Source organism: Xiphophorus hellerii, chromosome 14 (assembly GCF_003331165.1).
Source record: "Xiphophorus hellerii strain 12219 chromosome 14, Xiphophorus_hellerii-4.1, whole genome shotgun sequence".
Classification (NCBI taxonomy): domain Eukaryota; kingdom Metazoa; phylum Chordata; class Actinopteri; order Cyprinodontiformes; family Poeciliidae; genus Xiphophorus; species Xiphophorus hellerii.
Window position 1 is genome coordinate 2,474,117 of NC_045685.1, and position 14,606 is coordinate 2,488,722.

At 36.8% G+C, this 14,606-nt stretch overlaps 1 protein-coding gene across 2 annotated transcripts; it reads left to right on the forward strand.

The window, feature by feature from the left end:
• Nucleotides 1-39: 39 nt before the first annotated feature.
• Nucleotides 40-11,301, forward strand: LOC116732117 (mucin-12). Of its 2 annotated transcripts, none has more exons than XR_004341711.1 (12): nt 40-135; nt 255-370; nt 2,676-2,734; nt 2,905-2,947; nt 3,054-3,103; nt 5,103-5,209; nt 5,318-5,371; nt 7,230-7,404; nt 7,960-8,121; nt 8,858-8,956; nt 9,755-9,936; nt 10,031-11,301. XR_004341711.1 is itself a non-coding variant. In XM_032582099.1 (12 exons), exons 1-12 carry the CDS (start codon nt 72-74, stop codon nt 10,073-10,075), a joined length of 1,152 nt encoding a protein of 383 aa, XP_032437990.1. In that variant the 5' UTR covers nt 40-71; the 3' UTR covers nt 10,076-11,301. The 2 variants fall into 2 exon arrangements, 1 of the variants encoding a protein (XP_032437990.1); XM_032582099.1 differs by having other exon boundaries at nt 8,858-8,952.
• The last annotated feature ends 3,305 nt before the right edge of the window (nt 11,302-14,606 follow it).

Genomic DNA, 14,606 nt, shown 5'->3' on the forward strand with positions numbered 1-14,606 from the left:
CTGGTTCAGTAACGACAACTTCAAGACCAATTACTGGCACATGTCACAATGGTGGTACTTTTAATGGACATATGTGCATCTGTCTCCCTGGGTTTTCTGGTGCGATGTGTGAAACTGCAGTACCAGTTGTGCCAGGTATATTCAATTTTCTATTGTTAAGTTTTATTCCTCTCAACCATACATTTCACTTTCATGTGGAGAGCCCTGTAACTTTGAATGAATGAATTAATTTATTTATACTTTTGTCTTTCCAGGTGCATTTAATCAGACAGTGGTCATTGACGTGGTCGTCGAGGAAAATTACGATGAAGCGTATGACAACCCAACGTCAGATGAATACAAAGGATTTGTAAATCGCTTTGTGACAAAGGTAAATTAATCCATATCAATTTTACTTTAGAATGTTATTTCTAAATGTTTAATCTTTAATCTGGTCTGCAAAAATAAGTATCTGCAAATAATCATTTATCATACTTCTGATGCTTTAATCATATTTAATTCAGTTTATTTTCATAGGGGCAATTAACAATGTCGACTTGAGGCACTTTCCATGAAATTCTTATAATTCAATCACAATTTGAACTTTAATCTTAATGTAGCACAGACCGTAGCACACTAAACATGAAAAAATCTATTACATTTATTTCATTTTTCATGTAGCACCAATTCAGATGTCCTGGGATTCTAACCCAGGGCATCTTTACTGCAAAGCAACAGCTCTACCAACGGTGAAACTGTGCAGTCCATAAAAGAGTCACAATTTTTCACAACGTAACAGCACAGGCACCAAGTTTAAGTAAATCTATTTATTGCTCAGTCCTACATTTTACCCTAAGAAGACATTATTAAAGTCTGCATCTATAGTCTATAAATCACTGTCAAATGCTAATTGTTAATTTGATTTTAAAATATTTTTTTTATTATTTATTTAAATTCTAAAGGTTTAGTGGTTCAATATTCAATATTTAATGCCATTATTATAATAACAACAAAATCAAATTTTGGCATCCTCTCACATAGACACATAGCTAGAAGTGCAGATAGTACAGCTGCAATACCATAAAGTGCAATAATAATGATAGTAATACAGTATTTGACCTATAACAAACAAAATGTTCCATATACTAATATGGTTTTTCTTCGACCCATTTTTCCAAATATTCTTAATTTAAAAACAAAATTCTCAAAAACATTACAGTAAAAACAGTGTGACCACAAGACAGATCACAAAACCTCCAATTATCGTTTAGGTTACGTTTACACAAAACCACTGTCTGAAAACCTTTTGGATGTTGATTTGGGGAAAAGTTCCACATTTGAACAAGACCGCATGGGCACCTTGAATTTACTTTGTTATCTTATAGGACATGTCACTGAAATGTGCATGAGCTGTTGACCTTTAGTTTCCCCCTCAAATTAATGTTTTGAGGTGGGCCTTTAGTGTTACTGTTTTCTAAATGAGATGTAAACAGTAACCCGTCTCCAACGAACCTCATGCTCATCTAACACATATGGAATATATATTCCACATTAGAAGTTGTGTTCAGCTGAACAAATGAAGTTGCACACATAGCACAATACTATCTGCCATTTTTTTTGTTGTCATTGTTATCGGTCCGTGCATTGGTAGAAGAAACTCAGCAGCTGTGTGTTCTGTGCAACTATGAACTGGACTAGGCTGAGGTTGCTAGGTAACGATGCAGTGTGACTCAACAATCAGGAGGCTTTTGAAACAGCTTGTTTTCAAGTTGCCTAAAAGCATCAACTTATTGCCAAAAAACAGCTGGATTAGTGTTTGAGCTGTTTTTAGAAGCAGTTGAGTCTCAAAAGCAAGAACAAAAACAAGGAAAATGTGAATTTTGCATGATAGGTTTTGCTATTCTTTCTAGATACTTATAGAAGGCACAATTTAAATATGCTACTAAAAGTCTGCTTTAAGTAAGCAAAGGATGATTTAAGCCAGTGTTTCCCAATCCTGGTCCTCAAGGCACACAGCCCTGCACGTTTTAGGTATTTGCTTGCTTCAGTCCAGTTCATTTCCATTAATGACTGATTAACAGGCGTTTGTTGAACTGCAGTCAGTTGAATCAGGCACATTAAAGCAGGGAAACCTCTAAAACATGTAGGACAGTGTGCCTTGAGGACCAGGGTTGGGAAACACTGATTTAAATATTTCAGGACTGGGCCAGCTGTTCCCTACTGTGGAAAACACAGTCACCCTAATGTAAGCACATGTCTGGATCACACCAAAAATGTTACAGTTTTACTGAAAACCAGCTCCTTGTAAACATGTTCCACTATCTTCACTTCCTCATTTTATTCTAGAATGTTGTTTGTTTTTTTTAACTTGCAGTAAAAGTAACATAGCAAGAAAAATAAAATTGGTCAAATTTAGAAAATGGGTCGTTGAAAAACAAAACAAGCATCTCTTCACTTTTCTACCAGTACTTCCATAGGAACAAATCCATAAATCTGTAGTGGGACACATTTTCAGAGCTGTAACTTAAGCCTCTTTTTCTGATTAGTCAACTGTAATTTCCTAGAGTCTTTGATATTCAGAGAATTTATTGTGGCAGCAAAGTAACCTACACACAGGCTAGCACTCATGAAATTAGAACTAATATGTTTAAACAAATGGAATTCAGTTACTATCATTACTGTGTTTTCCTTTCCAGATGAGACCAAAATACGAAGGGGTTCCACATTTCAAATATCTTAATGTGACCGGTTTAAGGTAAACACGCCTTTAATGGTATATTTTCATTTGCTTATAATGTTATAGTCAAGATATGGTCATTCCAAAAGAAATATTTTAGTAATGTGATTTTAAGCAATAAAGTGTATGAAACTCTTTTTAAATTGCAAAGTCATATTTGACGAGATTCTTGTCATTACTTCTCTTAGCCGTGCAGATCCTGCTTCAACGTTTGATAGCACTGCATTGGAGGTAAAGCAGTTTAAACACTCTAGCAAACTAAAAATAAATAATAAACCCGAGTGTGAAGTTCATAGCTGACTAATTTCTTTCTTTCCTTATCTTATCTTTATTTCAGATAAGAGAAGCCAAAGCAGCGGCGTTCCATTTTAAAGCAAGCACAGACAAGTAAATAAGTGCACGTTTTTTTTTTCAAAGCAAAAAGTGAAAACCTTTTCGTTGATTGAACAAAACAATGCTAAATAGAATCTACATAAAGACAACCCTTCTACAGACAGGTATAAATAAATGAAAAGATTTAGGAAAAAAGAAAAGATTTTCTATGAATACTTCAGAAAAAGAAACAAAACAAAACAAAAACCTCTATTTTTCTGTTGAGATACATTATTTCTCAATGGAAATATTGAAAAATAGAGGTTTAACAAACTCAGAGTGCCTCCATGAACTCTTTGTTGGCTTCGCTAAGCAAGCAAGTTCTTCTTATCGGAACAACTGATATTAATAAATAAAATCAACTCTGAGTATCTAAACCCTGACTAGGCCTTGTTCAGAGTGAAACGTCATTATGAGTGGAGTCCAGATACACTGATTCACCACGGTACTCAGTGGGAAATCAATAAAAGGAGGGACACTGCAGATCACATGCTGGAAATGTAACAGCTGCCCAGCTAAGTGTAACTAAAGTTCTCTGATGAGGGATGAGTAGTCTCAGAATGAAGGTGAGGGTGAGGTTCCCACAGCTGAACCCTCAAGTGAGCTTTTTAGTTAGTTTCATATTAATTATGCAATATATTTAATAAGTAAAATCATTGGTGCAAATCATATGTCCTGTTCTTCCATCTGGAACATCTGCATATGATCCCCACTAATCTGAATGACATCACGGGCTACCCCTGCAGCTTCTTGTGCATTAGCTCCCGCTGCTAACTCACTTCCCAGGACAGCGTCTTTGAGGTTGATGGTTTTTAAGTGCGCTAAAGACTTTGCTTTCCAGATGTGGTAGCGGACGTCATCTCGGTCAAACCGCACCAGCAGGCCTTTTCCTTACATCGTTATACCGGGAACTTGCCTTGGCCTATGATGCTTCTGCATTTGGGTGCTTCTGCCACGACAGATTTGAATTGGTTCAAAGATCCACCAGGCCTCACAGACGTGGGCGACTGTTCCAGAGCCTGCTGAGAAAGCTTCCCTGGTAACAAGCTGAGTTCTGGGAAGAGTCTGTTGTTGGTGGAGCTCTTCTGTGCATGTAAAACCTCAGAAAGATAAAGAGGTGAAAAACCATTTAGACATTTCAAAGTAATAACAAGATCTTATCAATTCTAAAAAAAAAAGGCAGTCAGTGAAGGAAATTCAATATAATGGGGCAAAATGTTCTTTCTGCTTTATCCATATTAACAGACAGTTTGAATAAGATGAAGATAACAAAGAAGAGACAGGTCAATCCAGGTAGAGGGAGTTGGGAAAATTCAGCCAAGAAGTAATAAAAGAATTAATAACCATCTCAAAGGCATTTTGGGGAAAACAATTCTTGATCTTACTAGAAAGGCTCTGATGATAAAAGCTAGATTACTGCAGTGACTTATTTCAAATCTGAATCAAAGATTGACCCCAAGATTCCTAATGGATGTACAGCCAGACGAGTTCAACGATCCATCAGCGCTGGCGCTTCCTGTCAGCAGGTTGGATTTACCAAAAAAAAAAAAAACTTCTGTCTTTCTATTGTTCACATAGAGGAATTTCTGCTCTGTACAAATACTGTAGTAGATTCTCTGCTGACTGGGATCAACTGGCTATTACAGGAAGACAGACTTCCTGAATGTCATCTACATAAAAATGGAATAATGTATTATACTTTTGGAAAATGGACCCAGCTATATGAAAAATATTACAAGACTAAAACGGAGCCTTGTGGTACACCACATCTGAGAGGAGCAGCAGCTGACATTGTCTGATATTTGAAAGCTTATAACATTCACAATATTTTGTTGGTCTCAAACACAAACAGTAACAGAAAAAAAGTGTATTTCATATATGTATGATGGGTTCTATGTATAGAACCCATCATACATCACAGGATATATGATGTATTTCATATATCCTTATCTGTTTTTAAGATAAGGATTAATGTCGTAGTTTTAGCTAATTCAGAAAAATGTGTCTCTCTCAGTGTAAAGGTCACACACAATGTGGTTCTGGAAGTTAATAACGGCAACCAGGCAGAACAATATCTGGAGGGCTTTGAAAAGGTTAAAGAAATACTTCAAGATCTGAAAGGTAATATAAACAATCATTCTTAAAGAAATCACAACTCAAATTCTCAGTGATGCTTATTTTTTTCTGTTCCAGATCAAATAACTGTTTTCTTTCTCCTCTGATTATTAGATTCTAATAATATCACAGGTTTCACAGCGACCGAAAAAGACCTAGACATGAAAGGTAAGTGTTTAAGCACTATATCTATCTGCAAACTATGTTTTACTTGTGTAAAAACAAGTAAAAATAATATTATCATATAATAACAATGTGTGCGTGAGCATTGGGTTGGGTTAGAACACTAAAAGGAATTTCCATAACATGGAGAAAGTCACATTTGAGGGAAAAATGAGGTTTAAGGAGTGTGTCAGATTTGTTCTTTTACCAAAAACCAATGTGATTTGTGAATATTTCCAAATGTAATTAAATGACTAAAATTTTGTAGTAAATATTAAGCAGAAAGTTTTTGTGCTTTTATGAGCATCTGCACATTATTAATAAAGTTAAGACAGGTTCTCACTTCTCATGTCTTATTGGTGCATTTTAAATTAAGTTGTTATGTTTCATCAACTGGTGGATGTACAGTTTGTGTCAGTTTGACACCAGTCAACCTCACTATATGCTATGGAGTGGAAATACCAATAAAATGGTTTTTGCCTCAGGTTCAGTAATCAGCAGCTTATTTTTACGTTCACATCTTTAGCCACATGCATGTGAGATTTTACTGTAAAAGGTCATCATCACGTTTTGTACATTAGTATTGGCAAATAATTGTGCAGCAACTACTGAACATAATGTGTTTCTGATTCACAAATGTATCTACGATCACACAAACTATGGATGAGTACTCCAGAAATCATTGTTAATTACATTAGAGTTTAATTAGTCATTTGACTAAGATTTTTAAACTATTTTTAAATGTTTTCCATTAAGATTAAATAAATTGATATAAGTTGTCGAGGGGTAATTCACTTGCAACAGTCTACAAAATCCTCCCACAGCAACAGTCCCATTCCAGAGAGAGAAACAAAAAAAAAACCTCATGTTCGCAAAATAACATCAGGACTCCGGTGGCGCGATTCATCTGGAATCATTCCAGAACCCAGCAGGTTTTGAAATGACCTGTTGGTTTTCTTTTATTCTCAGTACATGAAAATAAAAGATCTCACGCACTGATTTGATCTTGGCCTCTGGGCGTTTATAAACCTCATTCTTGATGGCAGTAGTCTGAACTGTGTGTGCAGATGAAGGATAAATCTTTCCCTCTTAGTGACTCTTGTTCTGAAGAACCAATAAAGGTTTTTAAGCACCACCACCCTCAATCTTTGTACTGACCTAAATTATATTCTCATCAACCTTTTTGTTTGCCATGCTAAGGTTAAAAAAACCAGTACACTGTCACAAAAGTTCAGTAAAAGAAAAATAATACATTCTTAAGCGATTGATAGACATTAAAACCATTCAATTTTGTTAAAAAAAGTCTCAGCTTGGCCTTCTTGCAGATGGTTAGCCTCAGAGCTAGCCTGTTGTCTGGAACGGCGCCCATACTGGCTGACAATTTCTACCATTTACCACTGACAAATGTTGGTACAATCATAAACATAGGCTGACTTCTTCAAACATCCATCAGTATATTTGGTTTTTGAAACATTTAGCTGCAAGCATGAATTATTGCAACAATGGATCAACTGGTCTAAATTTGGATCCTGGCCTTGGTCTCTGTCTGGGCTCTTTCTGTGGGGAGTTTGTACGTTCTCCTCATGCTTGCTGTATGTGAGTTCTCTCTGGGTACTCTGGTTTAACCCCAGACATGGATGAATGGTCAGATAATTGTCCGCTCCAGTTCACTCCTGTGTGTAAGTCTGCGGCTGCCTCGTTGTTTCCTGCCTTGTATGTGTGTGATGGAGTAGTAACCTGTGTACCCCTGGTGTATCCTGTCTCTCACGCTATTATCGGGGGAGGTACTCTCATGGTCTCTGAAAGGAGTTGGATGTATTAAGTTGGCATGATCTTACTAAAATCTTCTGTCTTTTTTCTCTAGGTCTATGTGAGAATGCACTGCAGGGCTCGGGTATAGCTGGATACTTCAGTCCTCATCAATTAAAAAATGACACGATCGTTTGCAGAAACAGATGTGACCGAGAGCATAATGAAGCTATACAGTGCCATAATGGGGGGATCTGCAACATCTACCAAGCTTTGGGAGAGATCTGCATGTACGTTAATGTGTTTGTTTTTTTAATGCTGATTTTACAGACAATATCAACTTTTCTCTTTTCCAATTTTAGCAACTATGTTGCTATAGAGATGAAGACTCTAACTCAGAAAAACTGCAGTTTATTATATTATACTCTGTCTTATTAGTCAAACTTTATCTGTATTTCCAAATGATGAGAGAACTGCTTCAGTAAGTAAATTCATGAAGGTCAAAATAGACACGCAGTCTTCCAGGAACAGAGCAGTTCTTCAGTCCTCACTGCAGCTTATTTAACTGTAAAGATGTTGAATTGAAGACACTGTCCTGTGCTCCAGTTCAGTGCGTCACAGTCGACCACACTGAACATGTAAAAGATCAGTTAATAAACATTCCTGCTGAAGTACTAAATAAACCGAAGGAAAAACATAACTTTTAGTGAACAGGTTGTTATACGATTTAATTTTTAGCATCTCAATTCTATTTTTCTATCAATATTTAAATGAATATTTAATTACATTCTGCACTACACTTTGTTGTTAGTCTTTAATTGTCTTTTGATTTATTCCTTCCTTAGATGTAAAAATGTGAACGACACCTGGTACTTGGGAGAGGACTGCAACTTTCCCATACAGAAAGTTGCGTTTTATGCAGGGCTAAGTGTGACCCTTGCTGTCCTGTTGGTTGCTGTGGTAACCCTGGTTGCATATGCTGTTGTCAACAAACACAAACAGACAAAGTAAGTGAGCTGTGATATGTTTTTTTTTTGTTACAAAACATGACACCAACTAACAAAAGGGGGGGGGGAAAGACTAGGTGCTTTGTCTTATCCATGAAACATGCTTTGTGCTTCACATCAGCAAGCAGAGCTTCCTACAGACATGGTGTAGTAATGTAGTGTTATGTAGAGAGCACTAACTCACATGAAAAACTAAAGTCACCAACTATGAATACTCAGGGAGGCTGGGATGGAACGGACCGTTGGCTTGGGAACAGTAAAGAGTAATTTATGGGTTTTTAAAGGGGGTCACACACTTTCGTTCTGCTAATCTTTAAATACAGAAATGAAGTATTTTTTCACTGAGTGCTTCTTGCTGTCACTGGATGTACAGAGAATGAAACATCAGTTGTTCACTTTCTTGTAGCAGTGTGTGCTGCACACACAGAAAATGATGCTTTAGCAAGAGATTTGTTTCTGTTAGTTAGTTTATGTCATCCTTATTTAGCTACTAACACTTCAGCTGATCTTACAGTAGATAGAAAATTGAAATATATTCCAGTAGCTTCCATGTTGACTCATTTGAGAACATGTATGATGGACGGATGGATTGCTAATAAAATATAAGTGAAACAGTGTTAATGGTTAAAGGTTATAGGCAATAATATTAGTCTAAATCCAAGCTGATTTTCAGCTCAGCAATAATCTAAGAACAGATAAAAATTCTCAGTATTTTACTTAAACTCTGTTTCTGCAGAAAGAAAGACATGAAGCAGAAATTGGTGAACCAGTGGCTGGATGATGACTATGAATGGACCAGAGCTGCAAGTCCAATAGGCCAACATGGAGCAAGTAAGTTTCTAATCCATACGCGCTGTACAGTATGTGTGCATGTGAGTAATGGGTCTAAGATATAGAAATTGGAATATGAATGATTTTTTTTTCTTTATCAACTATTTATATCTGGGCTAAAATAAATAGGGAAACTAAGAAAAAAAAGTACTTGCACTAAAAAAGTTTTTTTTTCTTTTTGAAAATGCATGTTGGAAGTATTCTAAAATAATTTGCAATTGAGGTACTCATAAAGAAATACCAAAGAGAAAGGTTTAAAATTTGTATGCAACATTTATACTATTTAGTTTGAGTTTAAAAAGTAAATCATTGGGTACAAATTTGTCACGTACAACTCTGGGAAAAATGAAGAGACCATTTAAAATGATCAGTTTCTCTGACTTTACTTTTCATAGTTATATGTTTGAGTAAATTCAACATTGTTCTTTCATTCTATGAACTACTGACATGTCTTTGAAATTCCAAGCAAAAATGTAGCATTTATTTGCAGAAAATGGTGCAGCGCTTTCAGACCCCAAATAATACAAAGAAAACAAGTTCATGTTCATTTAGAAACAACAATACTAATGTTTTAACTCAGGAAGAGTTCAGAAATCAATATTTGGTGGAATAACCTTGAGGTTTTCAATGGGCTTCAGAGAAGTGGTCTGTTCATTCTTTCCAGAGCTGTATCTCTGGACACTTCTCTGAATTTTACAAGAACACACAATTTTATTAGACCAATTAAAGCACAGAGAACACATTAAATCCCTTTGAACGATGGAAAGACTTTGACACATATATAAAACCTTTTCCTTCACAGAAAACAAATCAGTTATGCACGGGAACCAGCAGACGCCTTTCACATATGGCAGCAATTGGTCCAACCCGACAGAACGCATGCCGCAGAACCAGCACAGACAAGACTCGTTCTTTCCTAATCCTGGACGTGCCGAGCCTGCCATTTCACCCTCACCCAACATGGATTTCTGGTTCAATCTGCCGGTTGGTGAAGACAAACATGAATTCCTGGTCAAATTTAATCTTGAGGTTGCCCGTTTTCTGACTTGTTCTTTTCTTCTTTTTGTTTTTTCTGAAGATGAGGACTGTCAGGCCGGAGACCCGGGGATCCTGGGATGTCTAGGCTCAGCATTGATTGATGAAGAAACTCCTTCTTGTTTCTGTTTACCTGTAAAATTAGAAAGATCTGAATGTTTTTTTATTTTATTTATGTGTCTCTGTGGATGTTTAGATGCTAGATTTGAGATGTTTCTTCTATAAGCTCTTGCTTAGAGTTAAGTCTTTGTCTTTGTTGAAAATATGACAGATATTTAAGCTCCAATCCCAGGTTTTTGTACCTTGGCAAAGGAAATCTCACCAAAAAAAGAAATTGTTACTACACAAACATGTTTGACTAATCAGCCAGTGTAATGCTAACAAAGCCTTTGAACAAAGCAAGCAGTTGATCAGAAAAAAGCAACTGAAGATCGTGGAACTTGTTTCCAGTCTGCAGACTCATTCTAATAAGACACAATATCACAGGATCTGTGGATCAACCCAACTGCTTGGTAAAATACCAGTTCATGAAAAGCTATATGGTGAAAAACAGCTTGAACTGAATCCTCCCTTCACTTATTTTCCATATCCTGAGTCAGAATATGGAGCACAGTTAAGATTGTAATTTTTAGTTACTGTTGTAAAAAGCACACTACTAAGTATTATTTCATAAGATGAGAATGAATAAAGTCCTTATGATGATGCACATTTTACTGTGAGTGCTTTAAAAGCAGTTTGTTATGATCTAGCTGTGCTTTATGATGTACTGTATATTAAACTGTATATGTTCACTTATTTATTGAGCAAAGTTGACTCAGAATCGGTGTCGATGTGTTGGACCCACACCACAGAGTGCTGTGACCGTCCTCCATACAGTTTGGGTGTTAACCCTTCACAGGATCCTGGCTTTGTAGTTCAGTCCTAAGTTATTCTTTATTTTGTTTAGCTCAGCCTTTTACCTGTTTTACTTTAGTTCCATCTGTTCTTAGTTATTTTACCCAGATCGTGTTATTAATTTATTGTGTTTAGTTATTCTTTGTCTCACTTAGATTCATATGTTAAAGCTCCACTGTTTGTGTTTTCCTCCTCTGTGCCATTTCCCTCACAGCTGCAGTCAGTCAGTAATGAGTCTCAGTCCATTGTTTCACCAAACTCTCCCAATACTTAACCACCGCTCTATCCAGGACTTGTTCACACACAGCCAGGTTTCTGATAAACTCAATAGACTTTTATGCGATTTGACCTCACATCAACATGTAACTTACATTTAATATCACAAAAACTGTTAATAATAAAACCTCCAGTCAAAGTGAAGACTTGTGAATTCTCCTTTTTTGCATTTGCTTGTGAAGGTAAACGCATGACCTCTAAATCATGACGTCGCATTGTTTCTCTTTGGCCATGCAGTGGAGGAAAGATGGCTGCTATCAGAAAGTTGCTGATTTTTATGTTTGCTCAGACACTTTCTACTTGTTTATAAGTTTATCTACTCCAATACATTGAGTTGCAAAGGAAAGAGTCCTCGGAGGTCAACTGTTTTACACCAGCTATCCCTCCCAATATGGATGCAAAATGACCTTCGACCTTCAATCTCTACCTTTCCATATCACGTGTCAACACACGGGCACATACGGACTTTAACCGTATAATAACACTTTATTAGCTTTATTAGAAAGCTAATAAAGTGTTTTGTTGACTTTGTATTCCAACACGTTATTTAAAAGCTGTTCAACCTCTCTGTCTGTCCACACCAATGGATCTCCTGGTACCATGTCCTGTCAAGGTTGATTTGACAGATTATGATTGGCTGAAATAGGTTTCAGCTTTGCCCTACACTGCCCCCTATGTTTAAAGCAATGCTCTGCGGTGTAATTCAGCGAGTTTGTATGGATGAACACTTTTCTTAAACCCATCAGGTGTGGACAAGATTATTTTATAGAAACAAATATCACTGCTTAGCCCAGGCTATGTATGGACTAGGCCTCACTCCTTACCGGTTCCTCCTGTTTATGCTGCTTACTTCATGTTACCAGGTCTCTGTGTTTTGTAAGTTGTCTTTGGACTTTTTATTAAAAACTTATTTCACCGGTTACCTCCGAATACTGGCATGCATCTTCGTCCAACTTCACACAGACAAATCCTGACAGTGTGAGTTGTAAGCCCATCACAAAGACATGTGTGCTCAAAGCAGTCTCACTGCAACACAAACCTCTAAAAGTGTGACTAATCAATTATATTTGCGGTTCGCGTTGAGCTAAACAAGGGGTGTTTCTTTTATACTTGATGTCTACCTTGGTGCAGGTCTCAATGAAAATGAGCTGGCAGAGTGTGTAGCAGGTGAACCTGCTCTGCAAAGAGCACCTTTCAAATCACCCAGCTGCAGTGAACGGTGGCGCCTTTCAGAGCACAGCCAGGCGCCGCAACAGCACAGCGAAGAGAACGCAGTTCAAAACATTAACTATAAACCTTTTGACTTTGCTATCATTATTACTGGTGTAAAATAACATATTTAAAATAAATGAAAAAAAAAAAAGCTCACCGTGGTGGGAGGGCAAGTAAAAACCTGGTGGCCCTCCATGTTTATAAGAAACCTTGTAGTTCACTCGACTCTTGGAGTTACTAGGAAAACAAATTTATTAGCAAACTATGTCTTGGCTGGTAGCCTTCATTCAAATATTTTGTCTTAAAACCAAAAAATATAGCCAGAAGAAAGACAGACAGACAGACCAATCAGCATTCAAACTTGCTGACTGGCTCACAGTTACACTCTGGGTTGAATCCCATCAGGCCTAAAGGAGAAACCACCTCATATATCTAACAGAGGTTCATTCCCAAAGTTAAAAAGGAAATGAAATAGACAAAGAAACATCCACATAAAAATCACAGAAAAAATATTAAATCCACAGCAAAAAAAAAAACCAACTTGATGACTCCATTTAACATCACCATTAACAGACTGACAGGCAGATGGCTGACCAATGGAACTGTAGGTAAAACACCAGACAGAGATACTAATTGTTCCCCAGCTGCTTGAGACTAGATCTACTTTCTTGTCAAAATGGAAAGTGATTCCTCCAATTCAATAGATCGCCTCAACTGAAAAAATATCCCAGCTCATATAGGATTATTAAATGCTTTTTAAACTTGTACATTTTTATGTGTTTTGGGCTCTCCGATAATAAGCATTTCTTGTGAATAATTTTAGGGATAAATTGACAATCAGATTTCTGCTTGTTCTCCATTTATTAAGAGAAATTAGCAAAAAAACAAAAACAAAAAAAAAAACCCCTCAGAATTAATTTTTTAGTTTCAGTTTTAATGTGAACGTTCTGTCCCGCATTTTAAAGTGCTCCTTTTCACACCGTATTTATTTATGCATTGTTGTGACAGCGTGCAGACATGCTGCAGCAGCTGAATCTGGGTTTCACTTTTTGGTTTCTTCCCCAACTCAAATACAGCATTCAAGCACAGCAATGTGAGCACCAGTGATGGCATAGTTACTTTGAAAAAGTAACTTTAATCGGATTACTGATTACTCCTTGAAAAAGTAACTCAGTTTTTCAAGGACTACTACTACTGTTACTGACTACTTGATTTGGAAAGTAACTAAGTTACATTAAAAGTAACTTTTTTAGTTACTTTCAGCAGCTGCTAACAACAACGCTGTGAATATTACATTGATCTTTGCCAATACTTAATTGTAAGCTATTTTATAATGGCAACATCAACAATGTATCTCCACTTATAAGGTTGAACTGAAGGGGAGATTTTTTAATGGTTACAGTACAAAAAAAAAGTTAGTAATTTGTGTGTGTTTGTGTGGTCCACTATTGTCTGGAAAACTCTAAGAAGGATTTTCATGGCTGTTTTCACGTTTATTGCGCTGCTCATATTAGTCTAGATGTTTCCAATGTTCTGGATAACTCAACATAATTCATAGGTAATATATTAACTTGACATTAACAAAGACACAGCGGGACGGATCATCTGGGAAATGATGGACAGGGAGAGCCTGAGTAAAACTAATTGGAGGTCAGACACATTCTGGGGTTTATGTCTGCTTATTTCCAAGCCCAAATGAGCAACTTCACGTTCAAAAACAAGCCCAAAAAGGCGCAACCCGCAACTCATTAAATTTGCTAGAGACTTTAAAAAAAAAAAAAGCCCAAAGCCGTTTATAATAATCGGACTTGGCGACAGAAACTCAAAATAGTTCCTGTTTTTCTACCAACAAAATGCGCATTATTTACGTTTCTGTCGCTGCTGATGCTGTCGCATAGAAACGGCGGTCACTCGACAAGACGCGTAGAGGAAATACAATTAAATTCCAAAAGAAGATAGTAACGCACAGTGATTTCGATAAGTAACTGTGGTTACTTATCGACTACTGGTTACTTATCGATTTGAATTAGCAACGCGTTAGTTTACTCGTTACTGAAAAAAGTAGTCCGACGGCGAACACAACGTGGCAAGAACTGTGAACATTTGAAAGTCAAAGACTTCACCTAAAAATAATCGTGATGTGAAACCATAAAGTGCACAGCAGTGTTACCATGTGGCTGTGTTGATGTCAGTGAGCACAGGGTGTGTAAGTGGTGCAAATTACAGCGTCTTAAAGT